The sequence below is a fragment of the Anastrepha obliqua genome, chromosome 1 (genome assembly GCF_027943255.1).
Source record: "Anastrepha obliqua isolate idAnaObli1 chromosome 1, idAnaObli1_1.0, whole genome shotgun sequence".
Taxonomy (NCBI): Eukaryota; Metazoa; Arthropoda; class Insecta; order Diptera; family Tephritidae; genus Anastrepha; species Anastrepha obliqua.
Window position 1 is genome coordinate 70,694,687 of NC_072892.1, and position 25,862 is coordinate 70,720,548.

Sequence of the window (25,862 nt, forward strand, 5' to 3'; positions counted from 1 at the left end):
TAACGGGCCTAAAGGTTATCTTTGATGTGAGCGATGTCCCGTATGATATATTGGTCTTAACAATTAACCATAAAACGTTAACGATGCAATAGGATTCTTCTTTTCGCCACGCGTTAGAAAGCGACGAATAGGTAGATGAAGCAACTAGTATAAATGAACATATGTATATTGGCAACGCGGGAATACAGGTGTCTTAAATTACATGTTTTTGTAAGGCAGTGAGTTAAACCGGTTTAATGAGGTATAGCCACACTCGCTAGCAGCGAATCTTACTCTATAACTTTGTTGTTGCTTTCGCATGCAAATTTTTCGTAAAGTTAATCGGGAGAAAAGTAACATTCAGAGATGAGGCCTATTTCAGGCTAAGTGACTTCATAAGCGAAAAAATCACTGATTTGGGAACGACAAAAATCCAAGGGAGATACATCAGGTACCTCTACACTCTGCAGAAAAAGTCACTGTTTCGTATGGAATTTGGTCTTACTTATTTCTTCGAAAATGCACAAGGAGCTGCACCGACTGTCACTTAGATCGGAATCACGGCAGCCATTTTCCCAACATTATATATATTTCATACTTACTTTCTTTTTATAGGATGGTAGATTATAAGGTTTGACCAAAAGTAAAAGTGCAAGAGCAACTTCGGCTGCCATTTCTTAGGTATTCACACACTCAATCCAATTAGACATCGTTTAAACGGCAACGATGTTTCCTTATTCGCTCCGCTGAAGAGCATAGAGCCTCGAAAAATTTCTGTCATCGTACACGGTTCTGGGCTGTTGTTTTTGCGCCGTCACATATGATGTCGGCAACTGCTAGCTCGGGCAACATTCACCTTCTCCAAATATTCTTTGACCGGCCGCGATCTCTGTGTCCAGTTCACAGCGCGTCGTTGCTAATGGTGTTCGCCCAAAATATTCTACAAATGATGCGGAGGCATTTGTTAAGGAAAGATTGTAGCCTCTGTGTAATGTTTAATTGCTATGATCAGCCAATAATCTGCTACAATTTTGCAGAAGTTACGGAAAAGGATATTTGAAGGAGTTAAAAAGAAGTGTCGGCAACAGAACGGAGTGCAGTTTAAGCTGTCAATGAGGGTAGACGTGTCTGCTAGTGAGTGGAACGCTCGGTTTTAGTTTATCAATTGTACTTATTACAATGCAAATGAATTTTATAGATTATAATTTATTATTTTAAAATAAATATGACTCCCATATACTCCTTGACAGAAGAATGAAAGTTTTGACAGTGAAAAAACATGGAAAATATTTCCGTATAAAAAATTCATTGGGGTTGTGAAGGTAAGATCTCAAGCAATACTTTCATTCTATCCAATATTTTTTTCAAATCCAGCCAACAACTTGGTTTATGGCGAGCTTAATTTTTATTGCTGTTATACGACTTTTTTATCTATCGCTGCTTCGCGTGCACAAACAAGTTTTAAATCAATCTAAATAAATCACCTCCGATTTCGTTTTTGTTTATTGTAATGTATTTATGATTTTGTAATTTTATTAAACATAAGAACTTATATTTGTTATTAACTAATATAATAGACTATATAAAGCACACATGTAACTGAATACATACAAAGCAATCACCCGGACAAAATAACAATTTGAGTTCCCTTGAACATGTACGAGTACTAATACTATTTCATAAATTTCCTTATAATGATCCAATTGTACAACTTTTTAAATAAAAATCCAACTGAGAACAAAAGTATAGGTACGAGGGTTACTTCTTGTATTGCGAGCCTAGTAATCAAAAACACATAAAATACCCATGGATTTCATATTTGTCACCAGCCAAGTCCTTGGAGGATGTTTTTAATCTTGATACATTGTTTTACAGATTTTACCAAGAATGATAGAAATACAAGATTTGGTAATCCGAAGCAAAATTACAAGAATGACTTTGTCTTACGGTGACTTGGCACAATTGTGGCCGCATATTTCACATTTATTTTTACGCTCTTCCAGTCAGTCGTTGTTCAGATGGCAATGAAGTAATATAGTCGTGGGCTCCATTAATTTTTTTATATCTCAGTTTTTATCGACCTTTGTTGTAAACAAATAACTGTAGCTGCCCTTATTACGTCAGCAAATCATATGATTCCTTCAAATTCGCTGAGAGCCGATTAAAAAAAAAATAAATAATTGGCGCGTACACTTCTGTTAGGTGTTTGGCCGAGCTCCTCCTCCTATTTGTGGTGTGCGTCTTGATTTTGTTCCACAAATGGAGGGACCTACAGTTTCAAGCCGACTCCGAACGGCACATATTTTTATGAGGAGCTTTTTCATGGCAGAAATACACTCGGAGGTTTGCCATTGCCTGCCGAGGGGCGACCGCTATTAGAAAAATGTTTTTATTAATTTTGCTTCCGCCGAGATTCGAACCAACGACCTCTCTGTGAATTCCGAATGGTAATCACGCACCAACCCATTCGGCTACGGCGGCCGATTACCGGTTTAATTTTCGCCGCATCTTTGCATTCTATACATTCTGGCATACTTTTACTAAACGTGCGGGAACGGATTAAATATTTTCCGATTTTTCTTGAGCAAAGAATTTAGTCTGCTATAAAATTAGCTATTGCAGCAATTCACAATGTCGAAGGAAGGAGAATCATCGCCAAAAGTGAGTACAAAAGAATTGAGTTTGATTAACCGTAAACAACAGAGATCGTCCTCAATTGATAAAGCATTCAGAATTTTAATATTAATAATCCTCCATAAGGTTACGTTGGTTACCACTCCCCATGAGGGTTACGCTTATGTTTGCTAAGACTCACATATAAAGAGTAGCCCTCGTATTAAGTAGAAATATGTACTTGTAGATACATATATTGCTTACATATTACCCGCTTACTGCAAGAACGACATAACTCAAAATACCGAGAATTCGCGTAAACGGACTTGGAATTTTTCTATGCGCCATTTTTCCCTAAGTAAAAATAAAAACCTGATGTCTTGTAATAATTAGCTTGAATATTTTGCATAACACAAAGTGTGTAATAATTAGCCAAGGCCATTTCTGCATACTAAATTAAAAAAACGGCTTTATTTTTTTATTAATTTTTTTTTTTTTGGTTGTAACGTTCTTCTAGCATTCAAGCAATATTATAAACATGTTTACTTTTAAAAAAATATTGCAACCATTTTTAATTTAATCACACATCATCAACAATTAAAATCTTATTAATTAATAAAATTTAAGTATTTTTTCTTAAAACTTTATAATTAAGTTTTTACGCTTTTTGCCGGTTCCTACTACAAACCTCACAGCCTTACCATGTACCATACATCTTAAAATTTAAATTTCTTTTCGTTTTACAGTTTCTAATTTTTTAGAGAGCACAGTATTGTCATACATATTTACAATTGTGGAAAAAGCGAACGCGAAACATTTTATTTTCTTATATAGTATAAAAATTTTAAAATAGCACATAATTTTAACATTTACAATTATTTAAGTTTTAAAAAGCAGCATACATATAATTTTAACTTAATTTTTTTGTAAATGTCTTTGTCGATATCAAATTTTTCCAGAATTTATTAAAAAAAATAGAAAATAACTGCCTAATTGATTCCACTTAGATGTCTTTTAGTTTTTCACTTTCTCATAGTTACTTATAAGTTCCAATGACGGCTTGCCGCATTGGTCCATCAACTGTTGTACTAATCATTTTCATCAAAATTCTCCAATCATTTCATACATGTGTGCCATCTCATCTAAATGCATTAAAAAATCTGATGTCTTAACGCCTAGATGATGATGATGCTGATATTTTTTGTTGTTGTTATTGTTTTTATAAAAAAATATGAACATTTGCATTTTGTTTATTGCTGTAATGTTTACAAAATCATTTATTGCGGCTGTTGTTGTAGCTGTGTCTGATTGTTTCTTTGGTCCGACTATTGCTAATATATGAAGAACTGCATTTGCAGGAGGGCGACGACGTTAGAAGTTTCGAAACGGATGTTAGAGTCATCTAAGCAATAGTGTCGCATGTGCTAGCTGATAATGCTAGAAAAACCGTGATTATTCGCTGTGTTGTTGTTGCTCTTGAAGAGTGTGTCATCGCTGTCATCACTGCACTCGGAATCAATTTCACACAGTAGTGGCTATGCATCTTCTTCTTCGCCGAAAGGTACATCTGCTTCCCTATCGCCGTCCGGTGAAATTCTGCAAAGTGAATGGAAACGTGTGTTGGGTTAGTATTTTGTATTAATAATTTACTAAGAAAATACAAAAAAATTCCCATGTATTGCATGAGAGTGTGTTTGTGTCCAAGTACATACTCCTAAACATATTTTTGAAAAAAATTCTGTTCAATAATATTTATGAAAGCACAAAACAAAATGTTTGCATATATGTATGTATATAAAATACATATATTTGGTTTTTATTTTCTGTATACTTTTACGTTTTTCGTATAAAGTTGTGCCTGAATATACCCGTAATGAAATTTTCCGAAATATTCCAAAACATTTTATCCCTCTAGCGACCTCTCAAATGCGATTTTAATACGAACTTACACTTATTCTAAAAACACTCAGGCAAAGAATTATAAACTTTTAATGGCCATTAACATATCTTTAACTTTAGCTTTTACTGTATGGGTCTAGGCCTTTCGTCCTGAGTTAGAATCATTTTGCCCCAGACAATGTCCCTGGAATTGTTTCAGTTTTATCTGCACCTATAAAGCATCTTTTCAGCATAAGCGGATGCACCGTCAAGTCTTTCAAGGCCAAAATTTAGATTTACACGAAGATTAGTGTTTTGTTGAAGGTAACGCTAGACCGTTTTCCCATACTTTATCACTTCCTTCAACCGAATCTTTCTAAACAGCTTAACGGTAGGTTTTCCAATGATGATGAATTTAGATTTGTTACAAAATTAAGGCTTAAGCCATTAAAGAACCCCATTCGTTTCAAGTGAGAATTTAGATTATTTATTTCATTAAAGGAACGTCCAGTTGGAAACTAATCCAGAATTGAACATCAACAGCTTATATAATACATTCTGTCAAAAATAATGGAGCGTTGTTAAATATTTAGAACACAAACGTGCGAAGATGCGATATACTTCCGGTCACGGTAATCAAAGGCGCGTGAGAGAACTTCTGTAGGTGTCCTTTCTGGGCATTATCCAATAGGTATCCATGCGGTGAGCCTGAGTATTGCTTTAAGTACTTCCTACAGAAGTATGTTTTCCTCAGCTGTCCTGCTCTCGCCGGGCTGAAAGTGAGCCCGCGCCATATCAGGCGCATACGGTCGAGTTTTGGAACAATGGTCTCGCACAATTAAAAGCGGACGCATTCTCACTAGACTATTTCTCAAAAATCTGGTTATACTATAAGATTTATTTTTATACGGGTGGGCCATATAGCGTTTGCTTTTTGAACCACCTATTTTTTTGAGAATGGTAACACAAATGACATGTCAAATGTGTTCATAATTTACTTAAAGGTTTGACATTTACGAAATGGGACGCTATACGCTTGAACAAAATTGGGAAATATTGAAAACCTATTTCCAAAGTGGTGAGTCTTCTTCTTCTTTTCTGATTTTCACATCGGTGGCTACGCCAATAAGCAAAATTGTCGGAATGGGGGCTCAGAAAATCCACACGTTACTGTAGAGCAGCAAATGCATCCACAACGTGTCACTGTTTTGTGCGGTTTTTGGTCTGGCGGCATCATCGGGCCATTTTTTTCGAAAATGAGCGCGGAGCCGCGGTTACAGTAAATAGCGAGCGTTACCTTGACATGCTCAACGAGTTGTTTCCAAAAATTGAAGATGATGACATGGACGACATTTGGTTTCAACAGGACGGTGCAACTTGTCACACTGCCAAAGTTACACTCGAACTTTTGGCTACCGTTTTTGAAAACAGAATAATCAGCCGAAATTCCGATATCAATTGGCCAACTCGGAGCTGTGATTTAAGCCCGTTGGACTATTTTTTGTGGGGAGCCGTTAAGGACAAATGCTATGCGAACCATCCAGAGACGATTGATCCTTTAAAACACGAAATCGAAGTTGCCATTCATGAAATTGGAGTCCAAACAATCGAAAATGTGCTTAAAAATTGGGTTGATCGAATGGCCTACTGTAAAGCCAGTGGTGGCAGTCATTTGACTGATATTATTTTTCATTCATAAATGACAATGTTCAATCTTCAAAATAAAAGATAAAGTTTGAAAAAATATTAATTAGTTTTTTTATAGCCGATTCAAAAAGCAAATTTTACATGGCCCACCCTATATTATTTACTTTCAGACTTTTGTATTTAACTATTGAAAATCCCTTGAAATGTTCGCTTTGAAAATAATAAGATCTCGGTTCTTTCTTGGTTGAATATCAATGGATATTGCCATATTTTAATATCCTGGGCAAGTCGTTTATATATTATACAAGAAATATAAACACGGAGATTGAGTTAAGTCCTGCTCCTCTAATTATAGGACTTTTCTCTCTGTTAAAAACATTTAGAGTCCATGTGCTGTCGCATAATAAAAACTAATGAAATTAGTTGATTGTCGTATTTGCAATGAGATAAATATTTACTTACGAGGCTGTCGATACCCCATTATCAGACTTGTTTATGAATCATGATTTAAGTACCGGCGAATTATATTTTTATATATTTTTTCGAAATTGAAGGTTGAGAATTGACACTTGGAATGAACTTGTGGTAACCGAACCATCTCAAAAATGAGCCTTTCCTCAGTAGACCACCTAGAACATGCGATTTGCCACCTGTGACTACTTTTTGGGGGTGCGGTTTCTGCGATTCGCAATTAAAAGGACAACATTCGGCGCATTAAAAGCGAAATGAGGTCGATTGTTCCGGAAACGTGGTATGAAAATGGTTTGCAGTCAGAGTATTATTATATAGTGAGCAAAATATTGATTATTTGATGATCTGTGCACTACCAACCAGCGACATTCTGCTGACACAAAAAATCGTTAAAGTTTCAGCTAAAAAACAAATCGGAATCTTTGGCTCCATACTGAAATATTGCGCGAGTTTTCTGATCACTAGATGTGGTGAAGTAATCGTTTTTATTCACTTCGACACCGAGGTGAAAAGAGCTTCGTCTGAAATTTCTATCAAAAAATACACAAGCAAGACAACAATCACTTGGAAGTAAATTTTCAATATTTTAAAACGTCTTTTAATCATAAAGCGACATATGGGCAACACTGTGCACGGTTATAGATGCCGCACCATAGCGCCATAGCCATAAGCGTAGCCGTATGTATGTATGTATCTATATTTGCGATAAACATTTGGAAATTAGAAATGAACGACGAAAAATTAATTGACTTAGTGGAAAATTATTCGTTTTTTTATGACAAAATGCAAATGTTGTCATTCATTCTACTTCAATATCAGCTGTTTACGGTTACGGCATGGTTATGGCGTTACCGCTTTAGCATTTATCATTTTCGTGTCTTAATTTTGTTTTGTTTGCTCTTGTGACAGATGATGCCATATTATGATTTTTGGCATAACAGAGATGTATCAATAGTGAAAATTCGGGGTCCCCATCTACAATATATTTTAACATAGCTTTTCTACTTAATCTATGTATGTAAGGAGTAGATGTAGTGTTAGCTGCGACTTCATTTTAGCGTGTTTTGGACAAAAAGCCTGTGTCGACTATAACCAAATAAAAATATCTTTCCAAAAAGTGATATTTTTTAAACAATTTACGGAATGCTTTACCCGAAAATCCAAATGTATTACGGAAACTGTAAAAACAAAACAATTTGCTTTTGTCTTGTCTCCAATGATCACATATTGATGGTTCACTCTGTATTTTCAAAAACTATTTTATATTCAGCATATGAAGGCAACTTTGAGCAACAGGTCACAAATTAAATTACATAAAATGACAGAAAGTAAACTAAAGGAAAGCTTGTTGCATAGAGACATTTACTAACTTATGTATGCACGTCCAGTATGCCCAATTATATTAGCTTATTGAAAAGCTTGGCCAAGTTGAATTGTATGCCTGCGTGTCAGTTGCGAACTCCGAATTAGAAATCAATTGGCCCACATCTGTGTAATAGGTTTTAAATAAACCCAGAGATGTTTTTTTTTTTTTGTGAATTAACATATTTCAAAATTGCGTTCATTTTGTTTCAGCGAAACACAAAAGTAAGCATTCAAAAGAACACGTTTTTTCTACAAACTGAATATATAAAAACGCTTATTAATAACAAAAAAATTTCCAACAAAACTTTTATATAAAATTACTTAATTCTTTCAATCTCCGTTCCTGGCAATCAATGGTGCAGAAAAATATTCATTTCGGTAAAACAGTTCCGCTGAGGTAAACTTTCAATTTTTTTATTTTGTTTTACTTATCATAAAAACGTCAATGGTATAATATTTTCCACCGCCAAATGCGAATTCCGCTCTTCAGGTTTGTTGAAATACATATTTAAAAATCAACCAAAAGCGCAACACCAACAAGAAGAACAGGCGTGAATCAACTGAAAAAGCTTAGCTTATAATCAGTACTAAAATCTCATTGCAATTGAGAACTGGTTGCAATGCAATAAGTGCCGAAGCTGGCTCTCTCTTCGATACTGCGAAAGTGCTCTACTGCATTTATAAGAATACGTTTCGGAACATTCTTTTTGGTGATAAAGCTTTTTTATTGGCGCAAAGAAAAAGCTTTAAAAATATTTTTGAAAATATACATACAGTTGGGCATATGTAACTTTTTTTGATAAATGTAATTAAAATAGGTTACTTTTTCTAAGAGCGGTCGCCCCGCCCCTTGGCAGACAATGGCAAACCTCCGGTGTATTTCTGCCATGAAAAAGCTCTTTATAAAAAAATATCTGCCGTTCGGAGTCGGCTTGTGGAACAACATCAAGACGCGCGCCACAAATAGGTAGAGGAGCTCGGCCAAACACCCAAAAAGGGTGTATATTAATATATGTATAATTAAAATATTATAGTTACTAATGTAAGCATTTTAAAGACGGCACGATCATAATTTTAGTTGACCTATTTCACGAAAATCTTTTCTTTTTATTTGAAATGTCCGTATGTCCCATTATGTGTGGCATATGACATCGTTAAAATGTCTGCCACGGTTTCGCACGAAGGCGCGGATCTACTGCATAGATCCAACCCAATTTAAGCAATTCCTTGTGTTGGGATCACTTGCGATTTATTGGCATAGGCCCGTGCCTTCAGAAGGGTCAATAAGTGTAGCGAGGTCAATTCACATCGAGTCCGTGATTGAGGGTATGGTTACCTTCACTCAAATCGTTCTTAATAAAGGCTTACCATTAGCAGGTGCAATTGTATAAATTTCCGTGGTGATTTGGTATAATTGATAAATAATAAATTTGAGAACCGCCGCCCGAACAACAAAGCCGCCTATTGGTTCTAATCTTGGGCCGCCGGTAGTGCCCGGGTTCGAATTTCCGGCATGAATATATGGAGAAATTTGGTACTTCATCTGAAAAAGATGGTTGTGGATAAACGTTCAAAGCCATGTTACCGATTGCGTCCAGACCTTTTAGTTTCAGATAGAGTTGCATCAAGAACAGACTAGGAGGTGGAATTTGGGGTGGTTTTATAGAAAGTTAATTTATGTAATAACGCTCAAATCGATTGCGTAAATCTGATAGAAGTTGTCTTAGAGTTTATATTAGGCAGAATTCAAACAATTCTGAACTTGATAAATGGCATTTGCAGGCCCTTTTCGGTACATTTTTCACGAGTTTGGACGTGAAAGCTATCTGACGTTTGGAAGCTGCATAAATTTGTCAGTACCTCCAAAAGGGATACTAGCTCGAGTGATAGTCTTATAGAGGTTTGGACCTAAGGTCTTCTGGTTGCAGTTGATCACATTTGGCTCGCATTTGAACCCGGAGAAAACCTTACGAGCTACACCACTTCTTCAAAAACAATACAACAATACCTCTTCATACAAATATTGACAACGAACTTCTGATTGAAAAGGAAGCTAGCGAGATGTGGTTTGAAAAAGTAAAACGGAATGCAGGTGCATAAAGCCAGCATTGTCCGGCGTACTCTAGTGATTCTTTTCGAAAATACAACAAATATAAAACAGGGCGAGCGATACAATTCATTCGAAGTATTAGTACGAGAGGCAAGACAAATACCGTGACGATTTCTTTTCACTATTCCCGCAAGAGAAGTTTCACATTACAAATTCCATTCATTACAAAGCTTGCAGTTGTGCTTAGTTCCAAGCAAGGCTTTAGGCATGCCGAGAGTTCGGGTATTGCAGGCTTACAGTTGTAGTAGCGGGGTCGTTAATTTTTTTTCCGTACAAAATGAAAACGTCCAAAAAGAATTCTAATTTCTTCTTCTTGCCTAGAAACTGAATAGGTCTAAATTCAAAAATTTATTTCTAAGGCAGAAATTAAAAATTATAAAAAATTAAATTCTTTTTTTGGTGAAGAAACTGAAAACACCCAAAAACTAAAAATATCTATAAAAATATTATTCCTAATTATTTTTCTTGCATAGAAACCGTCAAGGTCCAAAACAGAATCCTTCAAAGATAAAAAAAGATTCTTTTTAAATCTTTTTCTTATGAAGAAACTGAAAAGCCCCAAAAAAGTTTCAAAAAATATTCTATTAATTTGTTTTTCGCACTAATAATTGAAAGACCCCCAAAAAGGCTCATCTAAACCATTTGTCTTGCTTGACAGTTTAAAGTAGATATGAAACACAATACTGGAACTTTAAAGAAAACGTTTTGTTGTGCTTTATTTTATTATATTAAAAAGGGAAAATATCGAATTTCGCGTTCCGCTTTCGGAGTAATCGGGTGATATCATAAATATGATACTTACGCTTTCAAAATATCTATGTAAAGTAACAGTACCTGTATGTAAGTATGTATGTACATAGTAGAGTAATATTCACTCTCACTAAGATGTCAATAGCAATTGAATGCACAAAGTGATAGAAAACAATGAACAACAGGTGAGAAAACAAACAAATTAAAAGTGCGATTAGTTTTTACAGGCAAGCAAATGTCTATGTATATGTATGTATGTTGGTGTGTAAATGCAAAGCAAAAATTTTTGCACAGAGTTATTCATACAGAGTTGTAAATTCAATTTATGTATTGTTGTTATTGTACAATATTGAGGCTGGAAAGCTGCAAAAGATCAAAGTAAATACGCATGTAAGAACAATTGTGCACATGCATACTTGCACATCATATACTGCGTATGCTTGCATGTATGTATATTGGCAAATAGGATTCAGCAACTCATAAGTGAATAAAACACAGGCTACAACAACGAACAAGGTAAGCAAAAAATTAAAAGATTGTTTTTATTAATGTTATTTATACTTAAATTAATTTAAATATTTTCATATACGTTTATGGAGCGTTTATACAGTAGGGCACCAGTTACACAGTTGCCCAGAGAGAGAGAGAGCTTTAGAGTGGAATATGTACTTATATCTTCAGTTGTTTTATGTATTTATTTATATTTGCAAATTCAACTACTATAATAATTTAATGGTGCTTGCTAAATACAAAAGGGCGGTTTACTTACAAACTTTATTTATATAGGCATAAATATAATTTAATCTACTTTTTTTAACTTTAGTTAAATAAATAATTAATACAGCGCAAACGTTTTTTATGCAATTCTAAAACATAAATATACAACAAAAGCTTTGTTACAACAACGAAATCAGTAATTGTGGTACAAAAAAAATATAAATATGTATGCATGTATTTAATTTGGCAAGAGAATGAAGTGTTAGCAGAAATTAATTGCAGCATTTCGTTTTAAACTAATTTTTAACTATTTAAGTTTAAATAAATAAGTGCATAAGACGATATACTCGTATATTGATATGTAATATGCAACTAATTTACGCCAAAAACAATGCTTTTATATAATAAATTAAAAAATGTACTTAATCTTTTATTTACATTAGCGTAGCAGATACATAAATTAAAATTAAAAATATATTGTATATGGTAATGCCCTAATAAGTAACGTTCGCATGAATCTTCTTCTTCTTATTATCAATTTCTATTTTTTTTTTTCTACTAACAAATCATAAACATTTTAAACTAGTTGGGAATTTCTAGCAAAAAGCTTTTTAAGCAATCATCATTGAAATGTATTCTGGCAGTTGATTGACGGGCGACGGCAGTTTCCAATGCGTTGGCCGAGGAGGTTAGTTAGCCTTCGACGAGATGGAATATATGGGCACGCTATTGTCGTACAACGTCAACTCACTATTTGTAGTCCCATTGAAAAATCATAGCAAAGCAAACAAAAAAATACAACAAAAAATAATAATAAACCATTTGGCAATTTGGTGCAAAGATCAGTCATCCAGCGGCGGCAGCAGCAAGCAGTCGACACCGAATTGGACCACAACATGAGTTCCCACAAGCAGGCGCATTAAATTAACGAGAGAAGATCAAAGGCATTTGGTGGAAGACGCGACATGACATGACATACACATGTATATAATAGCCGGGGCGCCATGTTATCAAAGATATGTGTTGGCGAAATTTATTTGAAGCGTAAAAACCCAGACACGCCAGTGGACGCCAGGCGGACGACACGTGTTGGTCGCCACATCGCCGATCGAAGAAACAAATGCGACGCAAACAAGTAGTTTTGCAAAAAATTTATTACCAATTTTGTTGATGTTACGACGAGATGATGAAGATGTCGGTTGTGGTTGTTTTTGTTGGTGAGTGTACGTAGTTGGCAGCAGGCGGCAGCAGCAGCAACGGCATCAACAGCATAATATATGAATTTTAGTAGGCGAAACAAGAATATTTTTCTATTTAGCTTAGTGTCTGCTGGCGTGATGAATTTTTGTAGACAATTTAAAATTTTCAAGGTGTTTGTGTATGTAGTTGGTTTTCCCCCGCAAGTTCGCGAAATATCCAACTATTATTTTATTATTACTTTCAGCGTTTGTGTTCAGTGTCAGCTAAAATGTTTATACGTGTGTGTATGTATGTATGTGTGTTTGAGTTTGTTAGCCAATGTGCATATATATTTATTTGGACCATCATCATCAAGACGCATGATTGCTGATCACATACCGACATATTTTCAATATTTTTCACAATATCAAAGCCATTTTTATCAATATTTACATAAGTACGTATGTGTGTATTCGGTGAGTATGTGTGTGTCATCGGTACTATTTTTAGTAGTCACATCCAATGAAAATAAATTGATGATACAAACAAACACAACAAATACAACAGATAACATTATTGCAGGGTGCATACATATGTACATACATATGCAAACACAAATACACACGTCCATGCATAGGCACAACACGCGAAAGTCAATATGTTTAGTTGCGGGCGTATGTATGTATGTATGTGTTTTTGCACAGTTCAATGACATTTTTATAGTGTTTTTTATTTGTTTCACACACATGCATACATCCAAAACAAAATAAACATTTAAATGAGCCGTACACCACACACATGCCATATGTGCGTATGCGAGTAAATGGTTTTTCACGCACAATCAGCATCCAGCAATCAATGATGATGTCAATTCCATGAAACAATTCACAACATTTTCATTTTGTGTCGTTGTTTTCGTTGTTGTTGTTGTTGTTCATTTCATATATGTATGTACATAAAAATCAAATTCCAACACAAAACGCACACATAACATACATAAAACGGCGATCAAACGAAAAACGAGACACACAAAATAGAGAAATAAACGAAAACATTTGAAAAAACTCCAATAAAACAAGGTAAATGTTAGCATTAAAATATTCGTATATTAAAAAAGAAAAAAGGAAAATTCTAAGGTGCAAAAATGCAAGAGTCAATCTCAATACAAACTAGCAAAACCATTATAAAATAAAAAAAATTTATTATTAAAAATCCATAAATACATGCATTAAAGCAAAAACTCAAGCAAAGTACATTCTAAAAATGCAGCGCGGAAATTAAAAGCATAATAAACTTAACAAAATACATGTGTGGAAAAATTATATACACATATATACACACACATATTTACATACAATAAAAAATTACAGCAGGTAAAAATATCATATTAAATATTAAACTTAAGTTTTCCAAAAAAAATATCTGCAGTGGCGAGCATAACTTGTGCATGAGAATTATTTTAATATATGTATGTACATATGTATATAATTGGCGCGTACACCCTTTTTGGGTGTTTGGCCGAGCTCCTCCTCATATTTGTGGTGTGCGTCTTGATGTTGTTCCACAAATTGGGGGGCCTACAGTTTTAAGCCGACTCCGAACGGCACATATTTTTATGAGGAGCTTTTTCATGGCAGAAATACACTCGGAGATTTGCCATTGCCTGTCGAGGGCGACCGCTATTAGAAAAATGTTTTTCTTAATTTTGGTGTTTCACCGAGATTCGAACCTACATTCTGTAAACCTCTGTGAATTCCGAATGGTAGTCACGTACCAACCCATTCGGCTACGGCGGCCGACCGAGTGTTTTTTTAGCTGCATGAAAACTATCGATATCGGTAACAATGATTTGACAGCTGAGAATGGCAAATTGTGTTGACACTTCTTTACAGTGAGGTTTGGCAAGTCATTATGAATCGTCTAACGCCAGAGCAACGCTCCCAAATTGTGGAAATTTACTTTGAAAAAAAAAACCTGTTTGTGAAGTTCGTACAGCGATATGTTCTTGTTGTACTTCGACTACGTGGAGAGTTTTGCATAAAGATGATGCCTATAAAATCCAGCTCGTGCAATAATTGAAGCTAAATGACCATCGTTTGCGTCGAGTTTTTGTTGATAGGTCATGGATCTCATTTAGATTAATTATTACTAGGAAAAGTAATCAAAAATTGGACTAATCGAATGGACCAAGTAACTCGTAGCCGCGGCGAAAATAAAGCGTATTTCAGTAAGAGCGCTTCAACTTTTTTTTTTTGAATAAAACACAAACGGTTTAATTTTTTTATTATCGAGTTTGAACATATACATTTAAGTATGAAATTCGATTTCTTTTGCATGACCACCGCGTGCACGTTTTACTGAGTCAATTGCGGCCAAAAATAATCGTTTATCATGTCGCGGTATCGATTTCCATTCACAGTAACGTGGCGATCGTTCTCGTCAACGAAAAAATATGGGCCAATTACGCCGCCGGCATGTAAACCGCACCAAACAGTGATTTTTTCGGGATGCAACGGTGCCTCATGAATCACGTGTGGATTGCTTTCTGCCCAGTAAAGCATATTTTGCTTGTTGACAAAGCCATTGAGCCAAAAGTGAGCTTCATCGTAAAATGGCCGTAATGCTCTTAAAGTAGCAGCAACAGAACGATTATTTTCATAAAAAATTTGCACGATTTGCAATCGCTGCTCAAGTGTGTAGCGTTCCATGATGAAATGTATACTAATGAAGTTTACAAATGACAAGCGAAAAATAAAAAATATTACGTCGTTCGCCCTCCCTATCGGAAAAAAGTTGAAGCGCACCTATTGAAAAACGCTATACATATGCTGCATATCATATTCAAAAACTAAATTTCATGATCTATGAGATTATAGTAAAAAAATCCATTCCAACAATATTTCCGTTTTGTATTAGCATTTTAAATTATCAAGCTCTTAAAAAAATTCTCGATATTTAAACTGTTTTCCGAGCTAATTTTTTTGTTTTTTTTTTTTTGGTAAATGTTGTTCTTTCTTTAACCAAAACCACAATAAATCAAATATTTAAGCTTTATACAAAATTTAAAAAAATAAATCTAAATTTTGAAATTTTGAAGAAAAATGTACAGTATGAATTTTGTAGCAAAATAACAAATATAACAAAAAAATCTTATCGAAAAAAATTGCAAATATTATAATATATTAAAAAAACATCATTCACTAAGTTATGGTTGCCATTGTAGACTTTTACAGGATGTCATTAGGGGTATTTGGAGCTTTGTCAGATAAAAAATTCGTTTAACAGTTAAAATGAAAAAATCAGTTAAAATAATAAAAATTAATTGTGTGCTGGTATGTACGAGGGTTGCTTTTTATATTTTGCGCCTTTGCACACTACGTGTGATGAACTGATTCGATATTTTTATCGAAAGTTGTAGTATTTTTTAGCATAAACTTACATGTAACGCTTTCACTAATCATTAACTAACTTACTTCAACTTTGATTTATTTTTGTTCCCGAACGTCAAAAATAAAATGCGAGGTCAACATTTTTCAGAGCTCAAAAAATATGTTGAAGCTTTGAAACTGCTCGTTTCGGAGGTATCCACTTCTGAGTGACAAAAGTGCTTTAAAAATTGATTCAATTTCATTTATTATTTTACTTTGTTGTCATTATTGGGCGCAAAATATAAAGGGAGCTCTCGTAGAGTTGAGTGGTTCGCTTAAGTATTTTACATATAAGAACGATGAAGTAAATCTATAATTTTTTGTATTTCTTATAAATTATTTGAAAAGTTATTAAAACTTACGCTTAATATTAAATAAATAGTTTCGCAAAATTTAAAAATAGTTTTTATTTTTCATATAAACTTAACAGTACGACTGTAGTAGTGGTGTATAAATATGTGTTCAAGCTATTTAATACTTCGTTTGATAACCATTATTTTGGAAACAACTTCTAAGCGTCTTGGCATAGATTCTACAAACTTTCGACATAATTAAAGAGTTACGAAAGGCTTAAACAATCCTTTGTTTTTTGGTTATATTATCTTAAACATGCAGCTTTTGAAGAGGTCAGCGAGATTACTGTAATGCCAAGAAGGCAATAATGAAATTTGAAATACAAATTAAGCGAAAATGTTAATGTACATATTAACGCTCCACCCACTATAGGCCGAAAACATTAAATATTTCATACTTGTATACAATTGTCTGTGCCGCCGGCCTACTATGCCATAAAATAATCCTAACTGACAGTTATACAAACATCTTTTTTTATTAGCCAAGGCTTATTACATTTGAATATATCTACAACCAACTTGAAGTAATTGATTATTAACTATGATCTTTGTATACGCTGGCAATAAATTAAAGCTATTTAAGTAGACAAAAGCCGCAGCTAAGAAGTAATCTTACTTTTATTAGACAACTACCCCAGTTCAAAGCAAACTTTTAGGAATAAAATTACTAACAAATATGACTTCATTACTCATGATTATGACTTTATCACTAATGATTATGACTTCAATGCAAATAAATGAGCCATTGATTAACCATTCATCACTTTCAATTTATGTCAGCTTGAGCAATTTAAATGTATTACACTAAAACAAAAAATTCCAGTTAGCTTTCTTCGCGTCGAACTCGCGTTTACTGAACGAGGTATTTATGCGCCTACCTCTGCGCTATCGAAGCAATTAGATAAAATTTAAAAATGTTTTACTTCATATCAACGTCGGTGTTATGAAAAACTCACACATTTTCAACACAATGTTTGGTGAATTTCTTATCATTACCGCAAATAAATCGTGTTCGAAAGTCTATATTTGTCACCAATGACTCTGCGGATATTTTTTTTCTTTAAACGAATCATGCAAACGCTCACATCCGAGCAGCTTTTATAAATATTTTAAATGTTTGAAATTGTTTATGGTAAACACTATTGACAGATTAGTTTCGTTTTAATTGCATCAGAAATCTTGAAAAAGTAAATTTTGTGAAAAATGAAAATTTTCGTGCAATGGTTTTTTACGGTTTCAAATGTGGTCTGACTCAAAATTAATGCATCGATGGTATGAAGCAAAGTTCTAAAACTAGAAAATAAGCCCACTGTCGGTATGTAAAGCAGAACTAAAAAGCTCCAGACTTTTTTGTATTCCGAATCATTTAAAATGTAAAATTATCAAACATATTTAGCAAAATTTTAACGAGTCATTCACAATAACCTTTTCCTAATCCATTGGAAAACAAAATCTCAATAGAGAGCTATAGATTTGCTTTTTTAAAATAAAACGCTTGCTGTAATCTATTTATAAAAAAGTTCCGATTGTTTGGAATAAAAAACTTTTTGTCATCTCTTGAAGGAAGCTATCTATGAGTATTATGATGGTCTCAAATTTATCTCCAAAATGTAAAATAATGCAGAAGTCTCTATTTGAAGAATATGAATTAATGTTCCCATCCAATATGCAATCGATATTAGAACAGAAAAGCTAACTACCAGCAGACACAGACAACGATTCGATAAGTATGATAGAACATTTGCCTACATTAATGAAACGATTCGGTGGCCGAGTGATTAGTGTGCTGGTTCACGAAATAGCAAGTTCGAGTTCGACTACTGGAAAACTCTCTGTAAATTTTTAATTAAACCAATTACGGTTACTATTATAAAAATATAGATTTTTACGGAAAGTAAAACATTTGCAAAAAAATAGGCATTTCTGAAAAAGCCTGTTTTTTTGACTTCAAGATAAAAATTTTTATCCTTGACTTCCGTTGTGTTGTAATCTCGAGTTAATCCACATAAAAATGTATTTTTAATTAGATTATACAAATCTGTATTGCTAACAGTCCCGAAAAATATTTAATTTCGATCAATATATAGTATAATATTTATTGAATTGTTTTCTAGTATTGCTCCCAATCATAATATACGTATATAAGATACACATGTTGTATTCCAATCGTCTGCACAGAGAAGAAAAAATTATGCAAAATCTCATTGTTAATAATTACTTTAAGAAATGACACAATGTAACGCTTTTTGTAACATTTTTTGAAAACGCCCCTAAATCTGAGGGTCTGCGCACGGGCTTGGCTCTTTGAATCACTGCACTAAATTTAAAGAAAACGTGCAATTTAACAGAGAATGTTACTTTTTGATTGAAGAAGACAGCCTCTTGAAGAACTTCAAAAAGCGATCACCAACATGGCTCAATCCCAGAATTTGGGCTAATATCGCTTTAAACTGGATTTACCACTTTTCTACTTAAATATATATGCAGTTAAAAAAAAACGTGATCTTCTTGGTCTTAGTTAGTCTCTTTCATTAAATCTCTTCTTACGTCGATTATTAAGTTAATACTTATTATTATTATTGTTACCAAATGTATGTATAAACGTCTGAAGGATTCCCGAAGGAAGCCTTCGCAAATTTATGAAGCTAAGGTCGAACACATTCAAAAACATGGGATTCTCTATATAATATTTCCCCTTATAATAGTCGTTTAAACTCGTCAATCTTCCTACTCTTGCTAGCTAAAGATATAGACTACAAATAATACTATTTTTGATTAATCTGCCTACAGGTTCGATTCTCAGTATCTTTCTTCTGGTTGAAGTTAGCTTTAATCTTCTCTCTCAATTATTAAGGAAGTTTTAATTTTTGTTTTTTTGTTTCTTGAGTTAATGTAAAAGAAATTATGTATTAAATAAAGTGTTTTATTGTTTGAGACAAAATTTTAATTCTCATTCCAGCATCTTTGATACATCAGACTCGCAAAAAATAATTGACGAAGGTATTTTTCTAAGATTTTCTTCAAAGGATAATTTCCTTGTGTGGAAATTTATGAAATTTTGAAGTTCCATCGGAACAGAAAGAGACTTAGACTTAAAAACACATGTACTCAAAGTAATACAGCTGGCACTTCCGAGAGAATTTGATTTATTTATGTATCTGTCTGTCTGCTGAGAAGACATTTAGATTTTCCTGCTAAGCTTCGTACCCATTTTGTCTTTACAAGTATATAAGTTTGAAATGAAATGTACCACTTTTCCTTTTATCAGCAGATACGCTTGAAATAATGAATTTGTCAACATACTCATATTTGCATTATTATAAGCTTGAACAACTGTTTTGCATGCTTACAAAAGGCTTTGCATGTTTTGCAAAAGGCTTTACATAGAGTTAAGCCAAAGATAAATGCTTCATCTAAGATAAACATAGAACAAATATCGGAGTTTGCACATTTTTTATAGATCCTTGCTTGTGTTTGCGCACTCCCAGAGCAACCATGATGACATAAAGAAAAGGTATCAAATTCTCTCGGAAGTGCCAGACGTAAATAACATAAATATAATAAATTTAAATTCACAACAAGCTCAGTGTATAGTATATCAGTTGTTCAGCGCACTAAAACTTTGCAAGACCAGCAGACACAGATGTTCCAAAATTAATTGGAAAGCTTACTCTTTCTGGCAAAGCTAAAGTTAGTGAAAATTATTGGACTTTATTTGCCAGTTGCGGACCACTTCTGCATACATGACGCTAGTAGCGACATTTGCCCTTTTGAAATTTTCTCATTTTTTCATTAGATTCTTCCTCCAATATTTCCCCATTATGACCAAATTTTGGTAAATTATAATAGATTGAATTTAAGAATTCTAGATTTAATTCTAGAATTCTGAATTTAACCAAATCGTTCCACTTAAGGGGGGAGCCTGGTTTATAAGGTCAAAAAAATCAATTTTTTTTTTCGTTTTAAGCGATTCCTAATATATATTTCAGAATGTTCACACAAAGTTACAGGGCCTAATTCTCAATATTTGCGTAGATACAAAGCCAAAGGTAGGCGAGCGTTAGGTAGTTACGCTGTGACCGGACAGTGGCGTACATGAATGAAAAAAAAAACGAATGAACCTTTTGAAATGAATCATAGCTTGTTCCCTTCAGTATTAAATTCTCTTCTATTTGAACTAACAAAATAGATTAAATAAAATTTTTCAAGATTTTTATACCAAGTTGAATTTTTTTTTATAGAAAGGCATTTTTTTCTTTAAAACCTCAAAAAGTTGAAATTTTAGAAATTCTCTCAGTTTTCTTAGTTCATTTAGAATAAAAAATCATGATAATTAGAAATCCATTTGAATTTTTTGCTTTAGATAATAATTACGAGATGTATCTTGTACGCCAATTGGAAACTCCAGCGTTGCAGCGCTCTACTAATTTCTATGTTAAACATTTTTTTCAACTTATTTTAACCAGTACAAAAATTTTTTATACTTTTTAAATGTTCATTAAAAGATAGAAAAAACTTTGCAGTGCTAAATTAATTTTTTCCTTAAAAAAAAATCGCAAAGAGATGCAATTTTTAGACCTCATAAACCCTTAATTTTACTATCATGAAAACTAAAAAGTGAAAATAGAATAAGTGCATCTAAACTGTCAGCTAAATTTGTATTTGATATTTGTATATATCCAATGCGCTGAAAAATTTGCACATATTAACATTCAGTGGGTTTTTCCATGAAATGAAAAAACTGTTATAAGCATCCAGTGAGAATTGTTTACAAAAATGTATTAATATTTTCGTACTTTGAAAATTTGGACCTAAGCTTTTGGTAAAATCTACTACTTTTGTTTTAAATTTTGAGCTATTCTCTTTTAAAATGTTTTCGATATTATCCTATGATGCAGGAAAATGCTAATTCGATTAGTGTTGTTAACGCGATGGAATTTTTCGAATAAGAATTTAGAACGAGAACAGCTCTGTTAAACTCTTTAGTAATACCCTTTTTATTAATAAAGTTTTTTTCAGAAGTGACGTTTAGATGTCAGTATTGAATATGGTAATTCCTAGACGATACCTTTTCTTTATGTCATCTTTGGCATTTGTCTAGTAGACAGATGTACATTTTTTCGCTGTAGCACAAATTATTGAAACGTATTATGAAAATAGTCGATCTTATGGAACAACTTATCACGAAATTCCAGATTTTTTTGTTGTAAATATTCGTCTGAGTGAGTTAACAATTCAAAGATTGGTGAAAAAATGGTGAATTTTTTTCCTGTCCGGAATAAAAAAGGGACTAAGACCAAAATCTGTACGTTCTGTTGAAAATATTGCTGCTGTAGCACAAAGTGTCGCTGAACAAACTTCAACATCGAAATCCGGACGTTCTCAAAATCAGGCATTCATGAATCGACTGTTTAACGGATTTCACCTATAGTGGTGCTCATGGTGGACATTTAAATTATGTCATTTTTCACATATAATTGTTAAGAGCCTTGTTAAGATCTTGAATAAAAATAGTGCAACCTTGAAGAATTTAAAAGTATAGGCGCGTTCTTTGAAAGATCCTTTATTTATAAGCCAAGCTGCATTACACGTAAATTACTTTGATTTACGCGACTAAACTTGCGATACGCATGTATGATACTTATATTTAAGGGGGGAAGCTGGTCTAGAGCGCAAAAAATGGGCATATTTTATGAATTTATTTTGACTCAACAAAGGAATCAATCGAAAATCTGTGAAATAGGTTTAATAATATAGCTTTCATGGTACAAATACAAAATTTTTCGTCTGAATTAATTTCAAAATGGCCGCTGTCCAGCAGTTCTCCTAAGGCGCCTTTTTTTCTAGTGGGTCCATTGCCGAAGACGTAAACTCCTTAATTTTTGTCCTGGATCAAAAAATAAAATTCTTTTAGTTTCTATATAACAACAGAAAGAGACGTACGTAGGATTTTTTCGATATTTTGTTTTTTCGCGAAATGGTGCACGTTTGAACAAAAAGTTACAATTTTCACTATAAAGAACGACATAAAATTGTTGATTAAAAAAAAAACTATGTAATATAAATAAAAAATCCTACGTACGTCTCCGGAGAAAGGTATTTCGAATGTATTGTCAAAATTTCGTAAGAATCGGTAAAGATTTGTTCGAGTTATGTCTTCGGCCAGTTTAAAAAAAGTGATTTCGAGAAAAACGCGTTTAAAGTTGTAAGTATTGTAAAATCATACCTGCGAGGCACTGCCGTCGAATGAAAAATTTGGGCATTTAGACATTTTTGCTGGCATCCCTCACTTGGTATATTATTTCTAAGACCCTAAAGCACCTTTTAAGACAAAAAAAAATTTTTCGATTTTTTCAAAATTCTAGACCAGCTTCCCCCCTTAAGCAAGCATATTACTTAGGGCCGTGTTCACATTTAGCTAATGAAGCGAATTTTACTACAATGTTTCCTGGGTCTACCGTTAAATGAGTTAGACGAAGACGACTGGTATTACATCGCACTGACAGGGTTTAGAAAGCTGCTAAAAAAAAAAACAATGTTTCCTATCGTACTTCATAAGGCATAAAATATATTTCCGAATAATCAAATGCTCTTCAGAAAACGTGTAATATATTTCAATATTTATATTATATATTTAAATGTATTTCAGAAAGCGTTAATATAGTTCAGAACCCGCCAAATGTACTTCAAAATAGCCAATCGTATTTGAGAAACTCTTAAATACTACTTCAAAAAGTGTGATATGTACTTTAGAAAGCGTTAAATGAACTTTGATGCCAAAAACAAAATTACGAAGAAGTCCGTAACTTTAACATATTTATGGTTGGTGAATAACTAGAAAACACATATTCTAAAAATAAAATAAGTTCGTTGAGATATACTCAAATTGAAAAAGAGCTGTTTTTACTTTGGAAATAAGCCAAAAAACGTTTTTTCAGTGTTTAAATTTAAGGCTAACCACTTATTTTAACAGACACACAAACTGCTTTGTAAATTTGTTGTTTTCGTAATTTAACAATCACTTGAGAAAATAAGAATACACATATTAATACAACAAAGTGGCCTACAATGTTAGGGATGTGATGAGAGAACAGCCCTCAATATTAAACAAAAGCAACAAAGCAATGAATGAATGCAAAAAGCTTACGCACCACAAATGTTATAACAAGGCCAAGGTGTCTCAAGGCGATAACGAATGTTGAAAGTATAAATGCAAACAACATATTTTATATGTATGTATTTGAAAGCTCATAAAACTTGTATTTAGGTATGTAATACAGTAACACGTGAACACGTTAATAGTTAAAAATTAATAACAGTATTGCCAATTCATTGTAAAAGTTCAAACTATATATGAGCACGAATAATACTTTTGGAAATGTATACATTGATAGAGTGGATTTAATTTGATATTTGTTTAAGTATCCAAGACTCTAAATATTAATATTTATATATGTGTATATGTTATGTTGATCGCAATTATTCTTTTATTAATGCAGCAGACTAATCAAAGCAATAAGTATGTGAAAGCTATTGGTATTATGTACAAGCTTATAACGGTTAATATGGCACCTTTTCCGATATTGTATTAGGCAATGGCTCATTACTTGCCTTACTTGCGGTTATTGCTACTGAAATTGAACTGTTAAAATTAAAAAAAAATAAGTTTTTTGTATTGTTAGAGACAGGTGAACATATAATTTATACAAAAGCTATTCGAAACTGGAGTTAGTTTTCGATATATTATACATATATAAGAGTATGTGTCATAAGCGGCGAAAGAAGAAGCATAACAAAGCATTAGAAGCATAATGAAGATTTAATAAAAGCATAAGTAGTGCGCTTCGTGCGAGTTAAATGGAGATACAGATTAGGTGCAGTTTAGAAAAGTGTGCAAATTTTTTTTTTTTTTAATTTTTTCATATAGTCTTCTAGTAATTGTAAAATATATAAATATATTTTTTAAACCCCATGAGTGTAAAAACCCCGACTTACCTTGCATAGGTCGAATTTACGTTCTTTATCGTAAAGCTGTTCTGACTGGGAAGCACAAACCTCTGGACCCACTACGCAGTTTGAGTGGAGGGAAGATATAATATATTAATGAAATTCATAACAAATGTAGAGAAAATAGTAAAATATTAAAACTAATACTAATACTAAGTAAGGTAGCACATACAACCTTGAGAACCAAGGCCCAGGAGCGATGTTGAAATTAATGCAGCAGCATTAGACGTATCTCACGCCAACAGGAGAGGGATAAAAAGTGACGCTCTGGAATTCGTTCATATTTTGGTTAGTTGTACCTCTACTAGGTATAAAAGTGTAAAGACAGTTGTTTAATAGGCTAATTACTTGTCGAGATATGGGCTTCTAAAGAATAATAAAAATAAAATTTATTTTTGAATATAACTTTGGGTATAATATACATAATAGGCTACAAGTTGAAGAGTGGCATTCGCAGCAGTTATGTAAACAAGAAAAACACAATTTGTGCACTACAGATGACACTAGGTGCTTGTTTATGGCCCCCGGCTCATGAGACAAATGCATAACTAGTAAAGCTGATGTGAAATTGTATTCAAAATATATTGAAGTATGATAGTATCAAACCTTTTTATTTTATAACTTTTATAGTTTTACATTTACAAGGCCTTCGGTTGTTGGAATAAAGGCATGAACCTTTTTAGTTACTGGAATGTTTCCACTAAAAATAGCTTGGATAATGAAGTTGAACCTTTTCAGAAATGTTATTGATGCAAAAATAGTGTATTCTTCCAAAAAAAAAAAACAGAGTTCTGTTTCGCTTCGTTAGTTGATGTAACACCTGTTTTGTACAGGTTTTGTATATTTTCTCCATACCAAAAAAGATTTCCTTTCGCAGATAATGCCCAAAATATGGCAATATTTTAAAGATTATAAAGAAGTTTTAAAATACCTTTTCGTAAGGCTTCTTAATTTAGAGAAAAATTCAATATATTGGAAATAAAGATATTTAATAAAAAAATAAATAAAATAAATACTTATCCAAATCTATCATATCGTTTTAATCTATAAAGAGGTTTATAGAAGTAGTTTCTCTGTTTATTTTCTCGTTGCTAGTTTAAAAGGTAAAATTGAGTTATTTTTCACTACTTGCCGTCACAGGACATCCACAGAAAGAGTGAGTATACAAAAAAACGTATATTAAAATATTACGAGGAATATTTTCATTTTTATAATACATGTCCAAGAACTTTGGCCATCCTTAAGGCATAAAAATATATCGTATGACCCTAAAAGCAGTGGAAATATAAATGAAGTCCTTGAGATATACCTCTGCACGCCAAAGAAGTAAATTGCTAAGTCATATGGCTTTGCCTACCCGTAGAT

At 33.2% G+C, this 25,862-nt stretch overlaps 1 protein-coding gene across 9 annotated transcripts in view; it reads right to left on the reverse strand.

The window, feature by feature from the left end:
* Positions 1–1,469: 1,469 nt before the first annotated feature.
* Positions 1,470–25,862, reverse strand: part of LOC129236270 (protein Malvolio) — a 64,570-nt gene continuing 40,177 nt past the window's right edge. For 4 of the 9 annotated variants that reach the window (XM_054870554.1, XM_054870553.1, XM_054870552.1 and 1 more), the window contains 2 exons: positions 24,486–24,556; positions 23,798–24,132 (listed from right to left, as the gene is read on the reverse strand). In XM_054870554.1, the coding sequence (XP_054726529.1) occupies positions 24,051–24,132; positions 24,486–24,556 (153 nt within the window). In that variant the 3' untranslated portion in view covers positions 23,798–24,050. The other 5 variants (XM_054870556.1, XM_054870555.1, XM_054870557.1 and 2 more) reach the window with 4 other exon arrangements.